Source organism: Rhinatrema bivittatum, chromosome 5 (genome assembly GCF_901001135.1).
Source record: "Rhinatrema bivittatum chromosome 5, aRhiBiv1.1, whole genome shotgun sequence".
Classification (NCBI taxonomy): domain Eukaryota; kingdom Metazoa; phylum Chordata; class Amphibia; order Gymnophiona; family Rhinatrematidae; genus Rhinatrema; species Rhinatrema bivittatum.
The window spans coordinates 211,016,415-211,041,447 of NC_042619.1; the positions used below are offsets into that span (position 1 = coordinate 211,016,415).

General features: G+C 47.2%; 1 protein-coding gene across 1 annotated transcript in view; it reads right to left on the reverse strand.

The window, feature by feature from the left end:
* Positions 1–25,033, reverse strand: part of CFAP47 (cilia and flagella associated protein 47) — a 1,765,744-nt gene that overhangs the window by 970,423 nt on the left and 770,288 nt on the right. The window contains exon 40 of the mRNA XM_029603108.1: positions 15,933–16,019. Coding sequence (XP_029458968.1) covers positions 15,933–16,019 — 87 coding nt within the window. The remainder of the gene's footprint in view (positions 1–15,932; positions 16,020–25,033) is intronic.

Genomic DNA, 25,033 nt, shown 5'->3' on the forward strand with positions numbered 1-25,033 from the left:
TATTTATTTATTTATTTATGTTGCATTTTTCTATACCGACCTTCATGGTTAAATACCATATCAGATCGGTTTACATCGAACAAGGGTAGATAACAGAAGGAACAACTTTCTTATAATCAAGAAACAAAACAAAAGTTACATTTAATGAGGACTGTAAACTTGGAAGCTTAGGCAGCTGGAAGAAAAAGGCCCGAAGAGGGTATTAAATTAGATTAAATAGAAGAGAGACATAACATTATCCGGTCTAGTGTTAATCCACTTATTTGAAGACGAACTAGTGCGAATGCGATATTTAGAGGGGTAGTGAGGTTTCATTGCTCTTGAGCGGGATCATCTAATGTGTGTCCGAGGGATCCGAGAAGGCTTGGCGGAACAGCCAAGTTTTGAGTTTTTTCTTAAATGTTAGTAGGCACGGTTCCAGCCTGAGTTCTGCGGGGAGGTTGTTCCAGATGGCTGGGCCTGCTGTTGAAAAAGCTCGGTTCCTGGTTGAGATGAGGCATATATATATATATATATATATATATATATATATATAAAAATATATGCATGTAGCCGCCACCACATATTTCCTACTTCGCCCGATGAGCCTTACAAATTTCCTGCTCTCTCATTGGCCCCACTGGTTAGTGGGAGGAGTGTTGCTCTACTTTAAAAAGTACTGTGTTTGCGGCGTGACGCCCGCACGCGGCTTTGTCCGGCTTAGTCTGGAGAAGACCGGAGAAGCACTTGGAGGTAATTTGATTTATGTGCTCCCCTTTTTGATCTTCTAATCCGCAGCGGCCTAGAGACATACATTCAAGCAACAAATTTTGTACTGTCAGCTTCTGAATCCTTTTCTCTTCGCGATTGTGTTTCTGTATAATGCCACATACCAAGAGGAAGGCCCGGGTAAAAGACCAAGCCTCAACACCAATTTCTGGACTTTATCAATCGCGTATAAAGGAAAGTTTTAGAAGGTCTTCATCAATTACCTCGGGGATGGCCGCTGGAAGTTCCATTTTGGAGCAGGAATTGAGCCCTAGGCCATTTGAAACATCATTAAGCCCCGGGGCCCCAGAGAGACCTGAGCCACCACTTGGCAGAAATGTTAACTTGGTATTGGATCAATCTTTAATATCCCCTAATCCTGGTTCTCAGAGGAGCCCAGATAGTTTATCTGTAGCTCCGGTGAACCCTATGTTAGAGGGTTCCAGAGAACCAGAGAAAGGGAATAATTCTGCTCGTGAAGCACAGGTCACTATGGGGGAGGGAGAGGAGGCAATACAGGTAATAACTTACAAGGAATTTTCTTTAGGAGAAATTGGGAAAATGATTATCCAAATGCAAAAGTCAAGTAATGCTCTGTCCAATAAAATACAGGATGTTTTACAATTAAATCATGTTGTGGGACAAAAGGTGGAGAAATTGGAAATAAATTTTAAAACAGTAGAAGAGAAGTTCAAATTTAACAAGGAAGTACAAGCCAACCTGATAAGATCTGAGAAAATGTGTATAGAGAAAATTGAAAATCTTGAAAACCAGGCTAGAAGTCAGAATCTCAGGTTTCTTAATTTTCCAAAGATAAACTTAATTTCCCCGAATGATTTGTTCCGGAGTTATGTTAAGAATGTATTGAAATATTCAGATTCTTCTATTCCAGCTATATCTAGGATATATTACCTCCCTCAAAATCAAAGTGGAGAGATAGTACATAGCTCGAAGGAAGAACCTGAAATAAACCCTGATTTGAATTTAACTGATATACTCGAAAAATCCTTTGAGATGAATATTTCATCTAGAACTACTCTAATTGTTCAATTTGTTTTCTTGATGGAAAGGGATTCAATTTTGAGGTTATATTTTAGAAATCAAAATCAACTGTTTTACAGACAAAGTATTAGAATATTTCTGGATATTGCCCGCCCCACTCAATTACGTCGAAAAAAATTTATTACTATGAGATCAGAAGTACTCAAGAGAGGAGTTAGGTTTATACTGAGATATCCCTGCCGCTGCCTAATCATTTACCAAAATTCTCGATATATTTTTAATCAACCTGAACAATTAAGGGGTTACCTGGATTCTCACTCCTAAAAGCACCTATAGATATTGGGGAATAATTGGAAAAAGAAGAAGACTAGACAGTTCTGTGTTAGGTATTTTATTTCCTAATGAACTGCTCTAGTATGATGTAATGTATGTCTCTATTTACTTTGCATAATGAATGGTGAAGATAATTTAAGGATGTATTACAATCTTCTAGGCACTGTGGTTACTATATTCTGTGTTTCCATATCTTGACCTTGTATTATATTTTGAAAAACCTAATAAAAATTAAATTAAAAAAATATATATATATATGCATGTACATTTTTAAATAGGAAACATTTGAACATTCAATGTATTGATATATGATCTTGCAATATGTTGTGGGGTAGAAATATGTGTATTTTATAAAATGGATATATATCATATGCATGGATTATAAAATACTAGTGTACATCTGTTCATGGCCATATATGCACATCTATGCTGCTGTGAACATTTATCTGAAAGTTATCCAGCAGTGAAAAAAGTGTTTAAGCTGAAAGGAGGTAGTCCAATACGGCCAACTCAATTTAACTTTTAAAGGGGTAACGTCAAGCTTTACTGAAGTCATGCCTATTCCTTTATAGGAAATTACAGCAAACTCAAAAAGGTCTACAAAAATCAGAAGACCATCCTAATATAGTGTTATTGTTCGTAAGGTTTTGGGTGGACCCTTGGACACTGTGGCAGCTGACCACATCCACGGGGGGAAGTCGCGTGAGGGGCCACAGGTCAGGCTCAGCTTTGGGACACACAACACAGAGATATATCTTTTATTAGACAGAGTTGATAAGCCACCAGAGGTGGCAGTAGTGAGTAGAGATGAAGCCCGGCTGGGCTAGGGTTCCTCAGGATACTGGAACAGTGATTCCCTCTATGGCTGTGCTGTAATGGAGAAAACTGATAGTGAGTACAGGGGAGCATACACAGAGTTCTGGGATAGAGCCTCTTTGGTAAAGTCACTCACACAGCGGTTTCTCCTGGAAGGTGACACAGAAGCTGGAATAGAGGCAGGCCCTCGAGGAGCGAGTACCTGGTTCCAGGGAACACTCTGAGGAAATAAAGTTGGTAACTCACTGATGATGTAGGCAGCGTTTTTTTCCAAGCAGAAGCAATAAGTTCAGGCAGCGAGTCAGGGAACATGGGCCCTCGAGGAGTGAGTACCGGTTCCTGATAGTGACCTGAAAGAAATGAGAGAGGATAAAGTCCAAAAGTTGGAGAGGCAGAGTAGCTAGGTACAGAGAGCGAATCCCATCCGTAAGGATATCCCTTGCTAACTCGATTAGCTAGCAAAAAGTGTAGGCTTTTGTATCCGGGATGCGTGATGTCATTACAGGGGGACGCCCCTGAGGTTCGCGCCAAAGAGAGAATAAGAAGCAGGGCCACGCGGCACGCGCACCATATGGTACCTGGACAACATGGTGGGATGCAGCGCCCAAGCCGGACCGGGGACAACGGAGAGGACGGCAGGCAGACGCCGCGGCAGCCAGACATCCATCAACTGCGGGAGGAGTCGCAAAAAAGGTAAGGTGGGTGGACGGGAGACGTTGGGCAGCGACAGTCATAACAGTACCCCCCTTCAAAGTGCGGTCTCCTCTGCGGGTACCAGGTTTTGGCTTCAAAGGATGCGCGAGATGAAATTGATGGAGCATCTCCTTATCAAGGTTATTAGCCTGAGGCTCCCAAGAGTTTTCTTCGTGGCCGAAACCTTCCCAAGAAAGAAGGTATTCAAATGTTTTGCCTCGTCTTTGGACATCAAGAATGGCTTCAACCTTATATTCTAGGTCATCTTCTGCATTGATGGCAGGTGGTTCCTGAGTCTTGGAAGAGAATTCACTGAGTATGAGAGGTTTCAAGAGTGAAAAGTGAAAAGCGTTGTGGATGTTTAGTCTGGGTGGTAGCTTCAGACTGTAAGTGGTGTTGCCAAGACATTGGAGGATTGGAAATGGTCCAACGTAGCAAGGAGAAAATCGAGTGGAGGGTAACTTCAGTCTGAGATGTTTGGTGGATAACCAGACTTTGTCACCAGGTTTGAACACAGGCGCTTGAGAATGGTGAGGGTCATAAAACTTCTTAGCTCGGTCACTCGCTTTAACTAGCATGTCTTTCGTCTGAGTCCACAGATTATGGATTTCATCAGCAGTAGATTGAGCTGCTGGGGACGTCACTGAGAGCTTCAGTGGAAGTGGCGGTGTTGGTGAACTTCCATATACCACTCAAAAGGTGTCGATCCAGTTGATGTTGCTGGATGAGAATTGATGGCGAATTCAGCCCAAGGTAACAGTTCAGCCCAGTTGTTCTGACGGCAACTCTCATAGGCTCGAATGAACTGTTTTAAGGTTCTATTCATCCGTTCTGTTTGGCCATTTGATTGCGGATGATAGGCTGAAGTGTAGTCTAAAGAAATGTCGAATAGCTTGCACAAGGCCCTCCAGAATCTTGCCGTGAATTGGGATCCTCGGTCTGAGACTATGTGTTTTGGTAGGCCGTGAAGGCGAAAAATGTGCGATATGAAGAGCTTCGCGAGCTCCAAGGCTGAAGATAAGCCAGGATGCACCATGAAATGGCCCATCTTGCTGAAGCGATCGACTGTTACCCCTTCAGAAAGGGGAAAATCGACTACAAAGTCAATATGATGTGTGACCAGGGCTGTTCCGGAGCTGGCAGCAGTTGCAGCAAACCCCACTGTAGGCCAGAAGCGGGTTTGTGTTTGGCACAGTTGGTACAAGATGCCATGTAGGATAGTGTATTTTTTTTGATAGTAGGCCACCAATAGAACTTCTGTATCTTGAGCAGGGTGCAGCATTGACCAGGATGGCCAACTAGCTTGGAATCGTGCGCCCAAAAGAGCACTTTCCTCCTGAGGTGTTTAGGCACGATGGTTTTACCAGTGGACACAGAATGTGTAGTCGCCAAGATGACTTTCTTTGGGTCAATTATGTGCTGAGGTTCTTCAGGCACATCCTCTGAGAGAAAGGAATATGACAAAGCATCGGCTCTGGTATTCCTGTCTCCGGGACGATATTTAAGCACAAAGTCAAAGTGATTGAAGAATAAGGACCATCTAGCTTGTCTGTGGTTAAGACGTTGCGCATGGCGGAGATACTCTAGATTTTTATGGTCCGTGAATACGGTTATTTGATGTTGAGCGCCTTTGAGCCAAGGCCGCCACTCCTCGAATGCTAGCTTAATAGCCAAGAGCTCTTTATCTCTGATCCCATTGTTCTTCTCTGCTGGGGAGAAATGTTGTGAGAAGAAAGAGCAGGGACATAGGGATTTGGAGTCTCCAGTTTGGCTCAATACAGCCCCCACACCGACATCCGAAGCATCAACTTCTACGATGAATGGCTTGTTGGGGTCAGGATGATGCAAGCATGGTTCCATGGAAAAGGCAGTCTTTAATTTCTAAAAAGCGGAAATGGCCTCCACAGACCATGTTGAAGCGTTGGCACCCTTGCGGGTAATTGCGGTCAAGGGCACAGTTAAAGAAGAGTAGTTCTTTATAAAGCTTCTATAAGAGTTGGTAAACCCCCAAAATCGTCTCAGGGCCTTCAGGCTGGTAGGTTGGGACCAATTTTTAATACTCTCTAGTTTTTAAAGGTCCATCTGGTGTTACGCTTGGGCTCCGGTCAGGAGTCGTGAACACCACCCAGCAGGGTGGCTCCAGGTGGAGAGAGACAGGAAGCTAGAAACAGTGTCAGGTTCCAGGCTGGGTCAGGGCAGGCAGCAAGTATCAGAGTCTGGGTTCAGGCTGGGTTAGGGCAGGCGGCAAGTAGCAGTGTCTAAGTACAGGCTGGGTCAGGGCAGGCAGCAGTAGCAGTGTCTAAGTACAGGCTGGGTCAGGGCAGGCAGCAGTCAGCAGTATCTGGGTCCAGGCTGGGTCAGGGCACAGTAAGCAGGGCAAGGCAGGTCAGAAGGCCCGTAGGCCACACACACACACACAGAAGGCCCGTAGGCCACACACCAATAGCGGGGCAAGGCAGGTCAGAAGGCCCATAGGCCACACACACACAGAAAGCCCGTAGGCCACACACCATAAGTGGGGCAAGGCAGGTCAGAAGGCCCGTAGGCCACACACATACACACAGAAGGCCCGTAGGCCACACACCATAAGCGGGGCAAGGCAGGTCAGAAGGCCCGTAGGCCACACACATACACACAGAAGGCCCGTAGGCCACACACCATAAGCGGGGCAAGGCAGGTCAGAAGGCCCATAGGCCACACACACACAGACAGAAGGCCCGTAGGCCACACACCGTAAGCAGAGCAGGCAGGTCAGAAGGCCCGTAGGCCACACATACACAGAAGGCCCGTAGGTCACACACCGTAGTCAGGGCAAGCAGGTCAGAAGGCCCATAGGCCACACATACACAGAAGGCCCGTAGGCCACACACCGTAAGCAGAGCAGGCAGGTCAGAAGGCCCGTAGGCCAGGTAAGAAAAGCGAGGAAGAAGGCCCGAAGGCCGCGCAGGGCAAGGCAAGGAAAGGCCCGAAGGCCGCGCAGGGCAAGGCAAGGAGCCCAGGTGAGCTCGATGCCGAAGCACCGAGGGAACTGTCAGGCAGGGTTATAAGGGCCAACCCAGAACATAGAGTGGACAGGGGAGATGGCCTGGGCCTGTCAGGAGAGCCAGCACTAGAGGGACCCCTGGTGGTGAGGCGGTTGCACTGCAGCCAAAACTGTAACAGTACCCCCTCCGCAAGGCCTCCCCCTCCTCCTGGGTCCCATCTTAGCAGGGGGTACTCAAAAATGAAATCAGACCCCTCCGAGGGCAGCAACAGCTGGAGCAATTCAACAGGCTCAGATGGCTGAGTCAGAAAGTCTGTTAGTGGTACTGGTTTGAGCCCCTCCGGGGGTGGCAGCAGGACCGGTTTGGCAGGCTCGTCTCGGGGTAGTGCAGCAGGCTCGGGCCCCTCTCGGGATGAAACAGCAGGCTGGAACACCTCTCCGGGCATTGTAGCAGGTTCGGACCCCTCTCGGGGCGATGAAGCAGGCTCGGACCCTTCTCGGGGCGATGCAGCAGGCTCGGCCCCCTCTTGGGGTGATGTAGCAGGCTCGGCCCCCTCTTGGGGCGATGCAGCAGGCTTGGATCCCTCTTGGGGCGATGCAGCAGGCTCGGCCCCCTCTTGGGGTGGTGCAGCAGGCTCGGCCCCCTCTCGGGGTGATGCAGCAGGCTCGGACCCCTCTCGGGGCGATGAAGCAGGTTTGGACCCCTCTCGGGGCGATGAAGCAGGTTCGGCCCCCTCTCGGGGCGATGAAGCAGGTTCGGACCCCTCTCGGGGTGATGCAGCAGGCGTGGATCCTTCTCGGGGCGATGCAGCAGGCGTGGATCCTCCTCGGGGCGATGCAGCAGGCTCGGCCCCCTCTTGGGGTGATGCAGCAGGCTCGGCCCCCTCTTGGGGTGATGTAGCAGGCTCGGCCCCCTCTTGGGACGATGCAGCAGGCTCGGCCCCCTCTTGGGGCGATGCAGCAGGCTCGGACCCCTCTTGGGGTGATGCAGCAGGCTCGGACCCCTCTTGGGGCGATGCAGCAGGCTCGGACCCCTCTTGGGGTGATGTAGCAGGCTCGGCCCCCTCTTGGGGTGATGCAGCAGGCTTGGATCCCTCTTGGGGCGATGCAGCAGGCTTGGCCCCCTCTTGGGGCGATGCAGCAGGCTTGGATCCCTCTTGGGGCGATGCAGCAGGCTTGGCCCCCTCTTGGGGTGATGCAGCAGGCTCGGCCCCCTCTTGGGGTGATGCAGCAGGCTTGGATCCCTCTTGGGGCGATGCAGCAAGCTTGGCCCCCTCTTGGGGTGATGTAGCAAGCTCGGCCCCCTCTTGGGGTGATGTAGCAGGCTCGGCCCCCTCTTGGGGTGATGCAGCAGGCTTGGATCCTCCCCGGGGCGATGCAGCAGGCTTGGCCCCCTCTTGGGGTGATGCAGCAGGCTTGGCCCCCTCTTGGGGCGACGCAGCAGGCTTGGCCCCCTCTTGGGGTGATGAAACAGGCTCAGATGGCAGAGCAGCAAGGTTAGAAGCAGTGCACATAGAAGACACAGATTGCACTGCTGTGGGCTTGATACCCCGAGCCAAACTCTGAGGCTCCTTATTTTGTTTCTGGAGGAGCAGTTTAGAGAAGGCACAGGCAGTTCTAGGACGTCTAGGGAATGTGCTCGTTAGTGTCTCAACAGCAGCTGTGGGAAGCAGAGCCCTGCTAGAGTTAATCAACTCTCTCCGTTTGAGAGAAACCTGTTCCTGAGGCTCTAGCACTGGTGTCACAGAAACCTTCTTGGCCAGGTAAGTCCTGGGTTTTTCTATCCACAAACTGCCAGCTAAAATGTCTGTTTTAGTGGAGCCAGAAGCAGAATACCGGTTAGGAGAGCTGATTGTTTTTTCTAATGGAACAGCTGATCCTAAAGCAGAACAACGGGGGCAGGGTTTGCCTGGTGGTAACAGACACGGAAGACAGGAGCATTTCCACCACCCTGGTTTAGGATTTAAACAATTTAAACATTCCTGATAGACTGAGACGTTCCTCTTATGACAACCACTGCATACCCAGTGTTCTTGGTCTGAGAGTTGACATGCAAGACAGTTCTTGTAACTGAGATAGTTCAAAGTCTGGCAACAAGCACAGACATAAAAACTTGGAGGCTGAGGCATAATGTGAGTAGAGGTAAAAGAAAAATTGGCTCACCGGTAGTACCAAGACCTATCTCTTCCCCTGGAAAATTGATGGCTTCGGCATACTGTTACGCTTGGGCTCCGGTCAGGAGTCGTGAACACCACCCAGCAGGGTGGCTCCAGGTGGAGAGAGACAGGAAGCTAGAAACAGTGTCAGGTTCCAGGCTGGGTCAGGGCAGGCAGCAAGTATCAGAGTCTGGGTTCAGGCTGGGTTAGGGCAGGCGGCAAGTAGCAGTGTCTAAGTACAGGCTGGGTCAGGGCAGGCAGCAGTAGCAGTGTCTAAGTACAGGCTGGGTCAGGGCAGGCAGCAGTCAGCAGTATCTGGGTCCAGGCTGGGTCAGGGCACAGTAAGCAGGGCAAGGCAGGTCAGAAGGCCCGTAGGCCACACACACACACACAGAAGGCCCGTAGGCCACACACCAATAGCGGGGCAAGGCAGGTCAGAAGGCCCATAGGCCACACACACACAGAAGGCCCGTAGGCCACACACCATAAGTGGGGCAAGGCAGGTCAGAAGGCCCGTAGGCCACACACATACACACAGAAGGCCCGTAGGCCACACACCATAAGCGGAGCAAGGCAGGTCAGAAGGCCCGTAGGCCACACATACACAGAAGGCCCATAGGCCACACACCATAGTCAGGGCAAGCAGGTCAGAAGGCCCGTAGGCCACACATACACAGAAGGCCCATAGGCCACACACCGTAAGCAGAGCAGGCAGGTCAGAAGGCCCGTAGGCCAGGTAAGAAAAGCGAGGAAGAAGGCCCGAAGGCCGCGCAAGGCAAGGAAAGGCCCGAAGGCCGCGCAGGGCAAGGCAAGGAGCCCAGGTGAGCTCGATGCCGAAGCACCGAGGGAACTGTCAGGCAGGGTTATAAGGGCCAACCCAGAACATAGAGTGGACAGGGGAGATGGCCTGGGCCTGTCAGGAGAGCCAGCACTAGAGGGACCCCTGGTGGTGAGGCGGTTGCACTGCAGCCAAAACTGTAACATCTGGAAGCCATCTTTAGACATGATATAGCCAAGAAAAGGCACAGTCTTTACGAAATTCGCACTTGGATAGTTTGGAGTAGAGCTGGTGTTCACGGAATCGGCAAAGTACTTGCTTGACATTCTCTAGATGAGTGGGCAAATCCTGAGAAAATATCAGGATATCATCCAGGTATACCACGACACTCTTGTACAACAGGTCCCACAAGAAGTCATTCATCATGTTCTGAAATACAGCAGGTGTGTTGCATAGGCCAAAGGACATTACTAAGTACGCAAAATGGCCATCTCGAGTTTTGAAGGCTGTTTTCCATTCGTCGCCACTTCGATTGCGAACTAAGTTGTAGGCCCCCTTCATGTCAAGTTTTGAGAATATTTTGGCCCCCTGAAGCCGGTCAAACAGCTCTGAGATTAAAGGCAGGGGGTAGCGGTCTTTAATCGTGATCTCGTTCAGACCTCAGTAATCGATACAAGGACGTAGGGTACTGTCCTTCTTCCCCACAAAGAAGAAGCCTGCACCAGCTGGAGACTTCGAGGGTCTAATAAAACCCTTCTGTAAATTCTCCTCGATGTATTCAGACATAGCCTTGTTCTCAATCACTGAGAGAGGATAGACATGTCCTTTAGGAGGTTCAGTATTGGGCTTCAATCTTATGGCACAGTCATAGGACCTATGCGGAGGAAGAATGTCAGCAGCTTCTTTGGAAAACACATCACTAAAAGATGCGTATTGGTTCGGTTTGGCAAGTCACGTCACCCGGTAAGGGCTCATCATTGATTGAAGATAGGAGTAGTGGAACCTTCAAAGTGACGAGGAAATCCTCAAATGTTCCACTAGGCATCGAAGAATAAAGTTGCCTCCTGCCCCTGAATCCACCAGGGCAAGAGTTTGAAACTCAGACGGTCCGCAGATCAAGGAGACTGGGAGAGAAAGCGTAGGAGAGGGCGTAGTAAGGCCTAAGAACAGTCCTCCTGCAGGACTTAGGCCCGTCCGTTTTCCAGACGAATTGGGCATGTTGGGACATCGTGACCAGCCTGTCCTCAATACATACACTGACCATGCCTCTTCCGAAGTCTTCTCTCTTTAGAAGTCAAATGACTGCGACCAAGTTGCATCGGTTCATCTCCACTGGTAACAGGAATTACTGGAACCATCCGAGGTGCAGGTTTAGCACTAGCCTCCTTCTGACCTGGTCCTCTATTAGGCCGGAGTTCTTTCACCTTATCACGAAGCCGGTGGTCGATTCTAGTAGCCAAAGCCACTAGTTCATCCAGCGAGTCAGGTGTTTCACGAGCGGCCAGCTCGTCTTTCAAGCAAGTATCCAGGCCTCTGAAGAAGAGAGTTTTCAGGCATTTGGGGTCCCAGCAGAGTTCTGTAGCAAGAGTCTTGAACTCTATTGCAAAATCAACCAGTGGTCAGTTGCCTTGCTTCAGGCCCACCAGAGCAGAACCGGCAACGGTCACTCGGGCAGGATCGCCGAAAATGGATAAGTCCAAAAATCTGTTAATATCCTGCAAAATAGGATCCTTGCGTTCCCACAGTGTAGAGGCCCAAAACAAGGCCCTTCCATCAAGATAAGATAGAATGTAAGTATTCTTGGCAAAAGCTGTGGGGAAGTGAGAAGGCTGTAATGCAAAATGCATGCAGCACTGGTTTAGAAAGCCCCTGGTTCTCTGAATCTCTCCCAAGAAACGAACTGGAGCAGCCAGCGATACAGCAGTCTTTAAAGTTACCTCACCTAACTGACCTTCATTACTGGAAGTAGCACCTTGAGTCTTCTGTGCGTGCAGCTGATGGAACGCTGAAGTGAGTTTCTCCAATGCATCTTGCTATTCAGTAATGCGCAGAGCCAGGCCCAGAATGGCCTGCAGGGCATTGAGCTGTGCCAGATCCATGGAGTTAGCAATCTGTTATTGTTTGTAAGGTTTTGGGTGGACCTTTGGACACTGTGGCAGCTGACCACGCCCATGGGGGGAAGTCCCGTGAGGGGCCACAAGTCAGGCTCAGCTTTGGGACACACAACACAGAGTTATATCTTTTATTAGACAGAGTTGATAAGCCACCACAGGTGGCAGTACAGTGAGTAGAGATGAAGCCCGGCTGGGCTAGGGTTCCTCAGGATATTGGAACAGCGATTCCCTCTATGGCTGTGCTGTAGTGGAGAAAACTGAGATAGTGAGTACAGGGGAGCATACACAGAGTTCTGGTATAGAGCCTCGTTGGTAAAGTCACTCACACAGTGGTTTCTCCCGGAAGATGACACAGAAGTTGTAATAGAGGCAGGCCTTTGAGGAGCGAGTACCTGGTTCCAGGGAACAGCTCTGAGGAAATAAAGTTGGTAACTCACTGATGATGTAGGCAGCGGTTTCTTCCAAGCAGAAGCAATAAGTTCAGGCAGCGAGTCAGGGAACATGGGCCCTCGAGGAGCAAGTACCGGTTTCTGATAGCGACCTGAAAGAAATGAGAGAGGCCCCCGAGGAGCGGGTACCCCGTTAGGATAAAGTCCAAAAGTTGGAGAGGCAGAGTAGCTAGGTACAGAGAGCGAATCCCATCCATAAGGAGATCCCTTGCTAACCCGATTAGCTAGCAAAAAGTGTAGGCTTTTGTATCTGGGATGCGTGACATCATCACAGGGGGATGCCCCTGAGGTTCGCGCCAAAGAGAGAATAAGAAGCAGGGCCGCGCGGCGCAAGCACCCTATGGGACCTGGACAACATGGCGGGATGCAACGCCCAAGCCGGACCGGGGACACCGGAGAGGACGGCAGGCAGATGCCGCGACAGCCAGACATCCATCAACCGCTGGAGGAGTCGCAAAAAAGGTAAGGTGGGTGGAGTGGAGACGTTGGGCAGCGACAGTCGTAACATATACCCTATCTTTCCACTCACATTTTGTGTCATGTTTCAGACCTTAGCTAACACAATAATTGACTTTACCATGTTTGTCCATCTTTACACACTTATGCAGTGTGGGCAGAATGAACATGCCTATACACTTTTTTCTGTTTCTCAGTTGATCCTGCCATTCTCCCTTGCCCCCATTCCAGCGTACATAGGTCAAGTGAGGGTTGGGCAGAAAGACAGGCATGGTGCTGATGGCGGCTGAGGGTGCAACCAGTCCAGGACTTCTTGGTCTCGACCTTCAAGAAGGCACTCTCCTTTTCAACGAATTTAGAATAAGACAGGTCTTCTGGGGCGAAGATGGCTCCGGTGGCTCCTCAGGATAGTCCGATGGTATGCCAGTGGATGATCCTGGGGAAGGTGGAGAGAAGTATACCAGTTCTCACCCAGGTTTCAAGGCTGTGGGGCTTAGGTCACCACTGACATCGTCCTCTGCCTCTAACTCCCATGGGGGAGAACAGGAGACTGATTGTGACGGAAAGGCCTCCTCTGAAGGGCTAGAAGGTGGCACAGTGTGTTGACTAGTTGGAAGAGTCACAAAGAAGGAGTGAAGAATACTGGTTATTTGAGACATGGTCTGAGAGGCTGTGCCCTCTATCTGAGGGCAGGATGGAGAATATTTCCTTTTCCATGGTGGTGTAGATGTATCAACCTCTTCTCCTGAGTGAACAATTCTTTTAGCCCTGGAGGAAGGTATTGCCACCAGCAAAATTGATGAGTCTGCACCTTTACCTTGCTGAGATTGGCCCTGGTCTTCATAGTGAGCCTTCCGTCTCTTTACCAGTGGTTCTTGGAGCTGAGGTAGCCACTATTTGCATTCAGAGACTGTGGAAAGCCCTGTATGGACACTGCCCCTAGCAGAGGAGGAAGAGGAGTCTTCTGAGACATGCAAGATGTCTACATCCGAATTGTCAAAATCCTCGAGCTCACTTGGGGTGAAGACTATCTGAGGGTCCTGGTGCCACTGTGATTGAGAACATTCACTCTGGCATGTGCTGTGTTGCGACACCTGCTTTTTTCGCGTCAAGTGCGCCAACTTGTGGTGGTGTGATTTGTCCTTCACCTTTCGCATCAAAAGCAACTTCCACTTCGACGTATGCATCGGTGCAGCCCTCATTAGTGTCATGACCCGGCGTGCTTCGAGCAACATGTGTTCATTTCCATCATGCATCGTTCGATGCTCTGTGTCAGGCGCCATGCATCGCACTGGGCAGTGCACCATGTTCCATCGTGTCCCTAGTGTCGATCTGCATCGTGCTCCGACTTTGATGGATGCGGTTCTGCATGGCCCTTCACTACTTTAGGTGCCGATTTGTTCGACACATCTGGGCTTTTGGTGGTTTTATCATCCACACCCTTACCTTCCTGCTCTCTGGGAGGCTTCTCCACCTGGCCCTGCTTCTTGGAGGTTAGCTTCAGCGATGATGCTCGCTTCTGGCCCACTGGTTTCTTGCGTGGAGCAATGCATTGAGGCATACGAACACGAAGAAGTCTCTCCGAGCTCCCAGAGCCTGGTGATCTTCTCGGCCCATTGTCTCTGGGCCCTCGGTGACATCCTGCCACAGTTGAAGCAGGATGTTTGGTCGTGTCCGGCCCCAGGCACAAGTAGCACTAGTTATGTCCGTCGGTGATGGACATAACCTTGCTACATTGGCAATACTTGAAACCTGGGGTCTTCGGAGCCATGGTAGCACTGAAAAGTGCTTTTGGGGGTTCATCGAAGTGAAGAGAAGAGGAAAAAATAAAGAAAAAGAAGAATAAAAGCATGAGGAGAGGAGATCCGCGACTGATAGCTGCACGGGAGGTTCTGTGTATCTGGAGAGAAGTTTCTTGCCGCGGGCTGCTGGGAGGACATCCCAGATAGTATGACTAATTCAGCCTGCTTATAAATGGGAAAATCAATACAAAAACAATTAATAATCATTACAATAAAAAAGGTAATTTTCAAAGTTTTTCAGTTAGCAAAAGAACGCATTACCCACTGAACTAGCTTGTTATAAAACTGCCCACCTGGTATGTGGGTAACTTACCTGTGTATATTCTGTATGCCTTTAAGTTTACCTGAATCAAATGGAAGTGTTCCAGGAAGAGTAGAGTTGGGAAGAATTTGGACTTGCACACATACTTCTGGATTTTCAAACTATGGCCAGGATTCATCAAACTATCACATGTGATAGGAAGTGGGGCATGTTTTATGGTAATAGTGAACTTTGCGATAAATAGGCTATCTTAGCACTTTGCATAGCTATTACCGCAGAGTGCAATAACTTTTTCACACTTTGCGGTAAGTGCCACAATTGCTGCAATTCCTACTAAAACCACTGGGGGGGGGAGGGGGAGAGAGAACGATAAGGCCCTTATAGTAGCTAGTATTTATACCTCTATATGAGGCCCACCTAGTTATTAGAGGTGAGGTTTAGGTAGTAGTGTAGTGGTTAGTGGCCATTTTGACATGCAGAGTGAGACGTATGAACAGAACAGTACACTCTTGTGAAGATTTGATGTCCTTCGGAGTCAGGAAACTCACACAAAGATGAGATTTGTACAATGTTATCTTAACCTACTTGATGGACTCTCTACCTGGGTAACATCAAGCTAGGTTGAGAGAACATTGTACAAATCTCATCTTTGTGTGAGTTTCCTCATTCAGAAGGACATCAAATCTTCACAAGAGTTTTGCATGTCAAAGTGGCCCCTAACCCCTTCACTACTTCCTAAACCTCACCTCGAGTAACTAGGTAGGCCTCATACAGAGGTATAAATACCTAACTATTATTAGGGCCTTATAGCTAGGCAGGTGCTCACTCTCTCTCTCTCTCTCTTACTCTCAGCTTAAAATGCTATTTGTGAAAAGATTGCAAAGTGTGATATAGCCATATTGCACAACTTAACACAAATGAAAAAGGTGTAGTTAAAACTGTGTGTGATATGGCTTTGCAAAGCCAGCCCACTTGGATAGAACTCCTCCCCCTTTTCCAAATTAGCATCGCACCATGCGTTATGGTGTTTTTCACATGCGAAAAGGTCATAATCCGGCTTGGAAAATAACCCCCTATGCTTGTAAATTTCCTTTTGAGTATGTTTTAGCAGGTCTAAATCTGGCTACGAGGTGTCACTCTGAGCAATAACCACAACTCCCTCTCTACTATTTCCTTGGTCTATGAATGCTGCCTCCATTGCATCCCCCCAACCCAGCCAAACTAGAGAGCATTAGACCCCCCCAGTTGGGGTCCTTGTGCTTACAATGACACTGAGCCATCGGGCCAGTCCATACATTCATTTGACACATTCTGACAATTTTTAATTCTGAAACAACTTACATGCATATATTTGCTTGCTTTTCTTGAATAATTTGTTTAAGCTTCACAGGATTCGTCAAATGGCTTGAGGATTCTATTAAAATGATCCTGAAAGAATAAGCAATAGGGATCAATATGTATTAAAGTAATGCACGAGAAACATTAATTCTATATCCAAAGCCAGATACTAAATGTAAAGAGAAACAAGGTTCAGAAAGATTTTAACATCATGCTGACAGCAGCACAGCTCTGATTGACCAGCCGGAATGCATAAATGTCCATTATCTCAAAGTCAGGCTGATGAAATACCAAGGGCGAAAAAATGTGCATCCAAACTGGGCGCATTTTTTTTCAATGCGCGCATATCCTCCTTTTCTGGGCACCCGATGCAGTACGCAAATGAGATGCCAAACTAAAAAGGATGTGCTAGGAATAAATTGTGTGCCCCTAGCACATCCAGGTATTGGGCACTCTGGAGATATGGCTGTGCGCTGGTTAGGAAAACAGATGCTCAATTAATGAGCGTCCATTATCCTAACCTGATCTCCGTCAAGATATTTTTTTCATGCTGCTTTCTGTGGTTCCGCCTACTTAGTATAGGGATGATACCACAGAAAAGCAGAATTGTGGGCTTTTTGGTGGCTTTTTTATGGTGGCTTGGAGAAGCCTCAAGTGCAGTTCTTCCAGAAAAGGCATTGCAGATCACAAAACGGTTTTCTTTCTTCTTGGAACACACACTGCACCCATGTGTCTCGTGTTTCAAGACTTTCAGGAACACTTGTCCCGGATGAATATTGTGTCTCAAGAATATTTCCTTCATCAAAATGCTGTTCCAAAAACAAGCCATGGGAACTAGCACCATTTGGGGAATTCTAGGTGTATTATGCTAACACAAAAGGGGTTCTTACATCTATGATCTGTTGTTGAATGTTCTTCATTTATACAACAGGACGTAGGATAACTGATATGACAGAAAAGTGCCACCAGTTAAGACCCTCTCATGTTGAGAAAAACAGGTTTACTTGCATTTGTTCTATTTAGAATTCAAAAGTCCATGATTAGATCAGGAAAAAAAGATTAACAATGTTTCTAACTAACCATGCACATAGCTGAATGGCAGAGTCCTTACTCTAGAACATGATAAAGAAAGATACATAGAAAGGACCATTAGACTCCTCCAGTCTGCCCAATTTCATTCCTGGTGCAATGCCATGGACCTCAGTTGATCTCAAGTTTTCTCCTTTCTTCTTCACAACTAGGGATCCTCTATGCTTATCTCAAGTTTTTTTAAAATTCCATTACTAGTTTTTGCTTCATCACCTTCCCTGGGAGCAGTGCTGGTCGAAGGATGTCCAGCCACTCTAGGCAGTGATGTCATCATACCACATGACAGATTCTCTCTTTCTCTCTCTCCTTCACACAATTCTCAGAAGAAGCCCCAAAACAAGGTGAGAATAGCACTAAATGCACTTCCACATCACCTGTCTAGGATCTCCAGTTCCCTGCTGCGCAACTTCTTCCCTTTTAAACATGGCACCCTTGCGTCCACGGACGGCACCCCCACCCATTTCCACCACCCTGGGTGGCTGCCTACTATCCCTAATATCTCCCGCCAGCCCTGCCTGGGAGGCTGTTCATGCATCCGTCCACCACCCTTTCTGTGAAGGAATATTTTCAGATTTTGCCTCTGAGTCTATCTCCTTGGAACTTCATACCATGACCTCTTTCTATAAAGAACATTTTCCTCTGGAAATTGTTACTTCTTGTGCATTATTTATACTTTTGAACTATTGGAAAGCCTCTATTATATGTGCCTGTATTTCCTTTTCTCTAGAATATACATATATAAATTTTAAATTCCCATTGTTATGAATTCTAAAACAAGCAGTAGTGCTGTATAGTGCTGCTAAGGAATGGAACACAGAGAAAATGACTTAGTTGGATCCTTAAGTCAATATTCCTCTTTCACCTGTTCGAAAAAGGGAAAGGGATTGAAAGCACTACCATAATACATGAAAATGTGCCACGCAACAGATAAAAGCCTAATAGTAAACCTGAAAGTTATAAACCTCTTCAGCTCAAAGTATCATAAACACGTTGGCTGGGTAGATGAACAAAACAATTTCAAGTGGTTTTATGAAAATAAAGGGGAAAGGGGGCTCAGGGAAATGTTGAGAAGCATCAGGGAAGCGTTGAGAAGCATCGTTTATTCCTACAGATTTTGATGTCATTACATCTGGTTTTCTCACCATGTCCAAGAACAAAGTTAGCAGCTTCAAATGTTGCCCATGCTGTAGTCATAAGGAGTTCAGTTTTCAAAGGGCTTAGGCTCCTAACTTTGGGAGTCAGGCTCCTAAACTTGCTCTTTTAAGAATTTACTAGGGCTGAAAGCCTAAATATAGGGGTCTAAAAAGTGTGTGGCACTGTTGGCGGAGAAAAAGCAGAGAAACAAAGCTAGGAGCTTAGCACTGCTTTTCAGCACTGGGTACCTAGATGTCCGTATTTCCACTGCGCTGATCTGCCAGGAGGTAAAATGTTAACAAATAAATCTCTGTGGATACTTTTTCCCAGGATAGTTTTCAAAAGAATGTATGCCTGTACTTTCCTTCTGAAAGTTGGTGTAAAGCCCATGGCTTAAAGTGCCATGGACTTTGCACCAATGCGGGCAAATTTGAAAATTGTCCCTTAAAGGGGTCATTTTATAATAGCCTGCATATATCTGGGGGCTTTTATGAGGGTAATTTCAAAGTCTGTGGATACTATTTACCTGCTGATATTAGATAGAATTTTCACAGTTTTGAAAGTTTGTAGGTGTGCATGGCCCCCAACCCCCTTGGCGCAGGCACACATAGAGGTGAATTTTAAAAGCCCATTAAGCCCATTTATTTATTTATTTATTTGAGAGTTTTATATACCATCATTCCATGTGAGAATCGCTAGCTCATAACGGGGTACAGGATTAGCACTCATAAATAAATTGTTGTGTTCCGCGGCCGTGGCAGACCACGACTGCGGCCCCCTACATTGCCCGCGGTGCTCCCCCACCGCGGGAGCCCCGGGGGAAGGCACTGACTTGGGCCATCGCTCCGGGGCGGCCCTTGGTGCTGCTCGCTGCAGAGGGCGCCGTCCCTGCTCCCCCCTCGCAGCGTCCAGCGGCGTCTCTCCTCTGCGGGGGAAATCAAAGATGGCCGCCGCCATCCTTAGGCGCGAGGCAGCGACTCCTTTACAGATTTAAAGGGACCTGATCCCTTTAACCAGCTTCACCTGTTCTTGATCAGCCTGAGCAGGGGAAGTATAAAGGGAGGCTTCCTCTGCTCATTCAGTGACTTGGCAACGTCCTCCAGCGCTGTCTAGTCTGCTTGCTTCGGTGAGTTCCTTGAGCTTTGGATCTTTGTTCCTATTACGTCTTGGTGTTCCCGGTTCCTGACTTCGGATTGGCTTACAGTGATTCTCTGGTGTGTGACTTCGGATTGGCAAGCGGTGATTCTCTGGGGTGTGACTTCGGACTGGCAAGTGGTGATCCCTCGGTGTGTGACCTCGGACTGGTGAGCGACGACCCTCTGGCACTTGACCTAGGACTCCTTCTAGACTACCGTCTCCAAGGGCCCGCCTAAGTCCCAACGGTCCGGGTCCCTACGGGCTCCTCCCGGGGGGACTGCGGGCTTCCAGGGCGAAGCTCCAGTCAGCCCTTGCACCGATACCTTGACCTCTCATAGGTCCACCTAAGTCCCAGCGGTCTGAGTCCCTACGGACTCCTCCTGGGGGGATCACAGACTTCCAATGGTGAAGACACAGCTCCTCTTCTCATCTCTTCATCCGCCTCCGCATTCGCCTCAGTCTCCAGTGCCGAGGGTCAGCTGGTCCCATCTTCTGCTCTGCCTTGCCACCCGACGAGAGAACCTACGGATCTTCCGAAAGGTATACCATCCTCCTGTCGGCCAAGGGTTCACAAGCCTGAGCATAACATAAATGATGAGATAAATAAATTATGAAAAGGTTGAAAGCTCATAGGGGATGAGTGAATAAGTAGGGCTTGGGCGTACTGAGCAGATTTTAAAAGCTGCCCGGACACGCTTATATCTCCCCCAGTGCCCACATCTCCAAAGATTTCAAAAAGAGATGGGGCATGGGCATGGTCTGGGCAGGGAATGGGCATTTTGGGGCGTGAAATAAAAAAATCAACAAAACTTGGAGTTTTAAGGATCGGGGCTAACTTATTTATTTATTTATTTATTTATTTATTTAAAAACTTTTCTATACCGTCGTTTAGTAGTATACCATCACAACGGTTTACAGATAGGCACATAAATAAGGATTATAAATTAGCTAGTAGGTGCCAATAAAGTTTCGGTTACTTATGGGGTGTGAAGGCTATAACTAGGGGGGGTTTGGACGACCTACCTCTTAACTGGGCAAACTGGGGATGAATTGGTAAAACTGGGAATGGCATCAGCATGCGCCCCTTTTAAAATCCCCAATTTATGCGGTAGAAGCGGGATTTGCATGCAGATGCGTGCATCCTCTTAATATTTAGCGCACATGTGACGCGAACAGGCTATTTTATAACGTGTGTATATGTGAACATATGTTATAAAATGGCCGCATCCCTGAGCGTGGGCTATCATATGCACGCAAATGGGTGCTATCGAGCTGGTTTGAAAGTTACCATCATAGAGATCAGGTGTAACTTTCTGAGTGTGGATTTACATACAACCTTTTGAAAATCGAGAGTATGTGTGTAAATCCTGATTCCACCCTGACTCCGCCCCTCCCCCCCCCAAGATCATCTATTCAGTATGAAGGGAATGTTAAAAGCCCAGCATGTACATTAATTATAGGATGCCCGAATATGTTGGGCTTGCATGCGCCAAACAGATTTTAAAAGCTGCCCAGATACATCCCGCAGCATTCACATAAGAACATAAGAACATAAGAAAATGCCATACTGGGTCATACCAAGGGTCCATCAAGCCCAGCATCCTGTTTCCAACAGTGGCCAATCCAGGCCATAAGAACCTGGCAAGTACCCAAAAACTAAGTCTATTCCATGTTACCATTGCTAATGGCAGTGGCTATTCTCTAAGTGAACTTAATAGCAGGTAATGGACTTCTCCTCCAAGAACTTATCCAATCCTTTTTTAAACACAGCTATACTAACACAGCTATACTATACATCTCAAAAGATTTTTAAAAGGGACGGGGAATGGGCATGATCTGGGCAGGGTATGGGCATATCAGGACCTGGCCAAGAGATGCGCACCTGCCAAGGTCCCCTGCCATGTAACTTTACTTCTGCTATGGATGGCATGTAAGTTTAAAAAAAAAAGATCGAGCCATTTCGGAGGAGTTTAAAATGTCTGGGTAACTGGAGGGAGTACAGGCTCTCAAACCAGGGGAGTCTGGAGGACCTAGCTACTTTACGCACAGAAGGTTTTAGTAGAAATTTCCATGCATATTTTTCAAAACTGAAAAGGGATGAATTTTCAAAACGTTACAAGCAAAAAAATGTGCATATGCACGTGTCAGTAGCCTCTGCGAGTGTAATCAATATTTTATAAAAGTAAAAAATATGTACGTGTTATCACTTTCATATGCACATATAAGTGCATAAAAAAGATGCGGTCTAGGAACATTCCAGGGCAGGGCAAAGTTATGTGAGCAAGTTGCTATTTTAAAAGACACGCATGTAGATTTGCCAACTTTCTCATGTAATTTTACACCTGCTAATTATCCTGCATAAGTGCTATTAAATATATTTATTGTGCATTATTGGTTGGGTGGGAGGTCTTGGCGAATTTGGGGGAAGTTCAGGCTGTGTTTATATGTGTTAAAGTTAATTTTAAGCAGGAAATGCTTTTGAAAATCAGACCCATCTATTTTTAAAATAGATAGGAAAAGTATATGGTTTTGATGCCCTGCATGTGTTTGCATGTAAGCCTACATAAAGTGTGTATGTTGTAGGGTAGAGATACATGCATGTAATATGCGCAGGTAATAAAATTCTATGGTAAAACTACACGTGGCCATGTAGGCATGTATATGCCACTGTGCACAGTTGTGTGAAAGTTATTTTTCAATTATGTCAATGCAAACTTTGCCCAGGTTCTGCCCTCCCCCCCCCCCCCCCCCCCCGAATGTTTCTCCCCCAAATGCTTACAATTATGCACTTACAGAGCACATGTGTGCAATTTTATGCTCATATCAGTAAGACAATTTTTAACCGGGCTGTTTCTGTGGGTAAGGCACTGTTTCACCTGCAGATTCCCTATTGAAAATTACACTCCTTAGGTATAAACTGTTTAGTTAACATGCTTGTTGTTTTATATACTTCAGTAAATTATAAAAGTTGTGTTCCACTTATATTGATTTCTTTTTAAAATTTTGAAGTAATGAAGAAAAATGAGCATCCTAAATAATTCTGATCTTGCTGGTGCAGATGGCCGTCTGGCGGAGCTGCAAAGGGATGGTGCAGTGACTCAGTTACTTATCATTTTCCCCCTGGCAGTAACATGAAATCTTCTCTCATGTTGTTATAATTTATAAAAAGACAAATTCAGTTTCTTTTCATCACACAAAATACCCAGTTATAAACCCTTGTAGCATCTTGAAATGTTCTTTCCCTATTTATAGGTCTTCCTTTGTCCCTATGGGGGTACTTTTCAAAAGGATCTCCGTGCATACACCCTGGTTTAAGTGTGTAAACTGACTTTTGAAAATAACCTAGGAGTTACAACGGGAAAAGCCTGCATGAAACTTGATTACACACATGCTTTCCCCAAACTTGCGGCAAGCATTCCAGGGGTGGATTTAGGGCAGTGAAAGCATTTATATTGCTGGTCCCGCTCGCGCCCAACCTGCTCCCGGGTCCACTTACCCTTCCTCCATGCCAGCCAGTCCCGGGTCGGCTTCCCTCGCACCTGCCGTCAGCTCCACTCTGCCACGGCATTCTGCGGCGGCATTCCCTGACACTTCACCTCCCAGCTTCAGCCAGGCCTCACGGCAGGACTCAGCGTCTTCTTGGCATCTGCCACGCCCCTAGGCGCGCGCGTGCGGACTGATTGGCCTCTTAAAAGACCAAGGGTGTGTCCCAGCTCCGCAGCGCACCCAGATCGAGTCCTGTACAAAAGGAAGTGCCTCACATCATTTCCTTGCCTTGGCATTTGGGTCGATCACCTAGCGATAGCAAGTTTGCCTTCCTGCGTTCCAGTCTCTCTGTTCCAGTGTCTCCTGGGTCTCCCGTTCCTTTGCCTGTTCTGAGCTGGCAAAAAAAGCAGGCTGACTGAGGCTGCAATTCAAGCCATACCAAAATTTGGGACTTGATGGCTTGTGACAAAAAAGACAAGAAAACTAACAAGAACCAAAAACAACTAGCTAAGGAAACTACTTGGAAAGGAGAGGGAAAAAAGAGGCTACTGAGGAGACCCAATCATGGGATGAGGAAGCAATGTCATCCATGGACAAGAGGGGTGGCTGAGTAGAAAATGGCACAAATGCCTGGAAAAGCTTCTCGGCTTTTCCACAGTTTTTCAGGAATGATGTCTGTGTTGATACCATCAGATGATGTCACCCACATGAGTGGCTGTATTTCCCAGAGAATGCAGATAACTGTCATGAACGGCAGACCTCAAACTTGCAATCATCGGAGCTCAGAGCTCAGACCTTCAGGCTGATCTTGGAACATTTTAGTAGCTGCCATCTAGTCTATTTGACAGGGTTTGTCCACACCCATGGGGGCTGCTGACTGGCCCAGCCTTGGGGGTGTCCACAGATTGGAGGCTGGATATGAACCCTTGCCTGACACATCTTTGCTGGTTCAAACAGTCTCCTGAATTATTGTCTATGAAAATGCTACTCAACTACTCTTGATTTCTGATCCACCTTGGTTCTCAGTCAATGCCAAGGCCCCAAAGTCCTTGGTCTGTCCCAGCCTTTAGATATATTCTGGAAACACCCAGCCATGGTCTGACCCTCAACCCATGTGGAATGACCATGGCATTGGGTGATAACTACACCCAGGCATCTAGCATGGTGGATCGCCTTCGTCAGGCCATCCTTAGACTGCTGCTGACTCAGATCATTGGTCTCCTCTGGACTTCTACTTGCTTCCCTGGGAGGGAACTTCCATGACATCTCTTGAACACGGGATGGTTATCGGAAAACTGCAAACATGTACATGCATTGTTCCACAATGTGCACACATTTACTCACATATTCCTGTAGGTGCTCCCAGGATGGGGTTAAGTCTGGGGAGGCAACAACGAGCATAATTTTGTATTTTCAAAACTTCATAAGTTGTTTTGGCTGGAAAACGTACCCACAGAAAAAGGAGGTGCAAATTTCTCCCAGCACATTTTATTTCATCAATGTTCAAAGGGGAAGTATATGCATGTCTCTCCTTTGAAAATGTGTGCAAAATCTGAGGCTAAAAAAATACGCATGGAACTGCATAGCTTTCAAAATTATTCCCCTTACATTCCAGATCAGGGGTAAGTAACTCCTGTCCTCGATTGCCTCAAATAGGTCTGGTTTTCAGGACATCCACAATGAATATGCATTAGATAGATATTTGCATATAATAGAGGCAGTACATGAAAATTTCTCTCATTCATTTTCATTGTAGAAATCCTGAAAACCAGACTTGGTAGTTGCATTCAAGGATCGGAGTTGCCTATTTTAGAACATCAGCTAAAAGAAATAAAACCACCCCTATGAAATCAGCAGCATTATTTAGATCAGTGGCCCCCAAACTTGTGCTGGGGATCCCCAGCTAATCAGGTTATCAGGATATTCACCATTAATATGCATAAGATAGATTTGCAAGTACTGCCTCCATTGTTTGCCAATTTTGCTTATCCCTTGGCCTCTTTTCTTCTGTATTTTGCTTCTTATATTTGTATACCTTTTTCAAATAAAATGAGTGCACCACTTAGTACGGTCATATCCTGTTTCTTTGTTTGGACTACATTCAGGCTGCCCATGCACATCCACACACATGAATCAATGGATACAGAGAAGCAGCTTTCAAAGACTTTCAGTTACACTAGCAGCTCCTCCACAATCTCAAACGCATCCAAATATAAAAGAGAGAAAAGCAATTATTTTGGTTTTGTCACCAACTATAT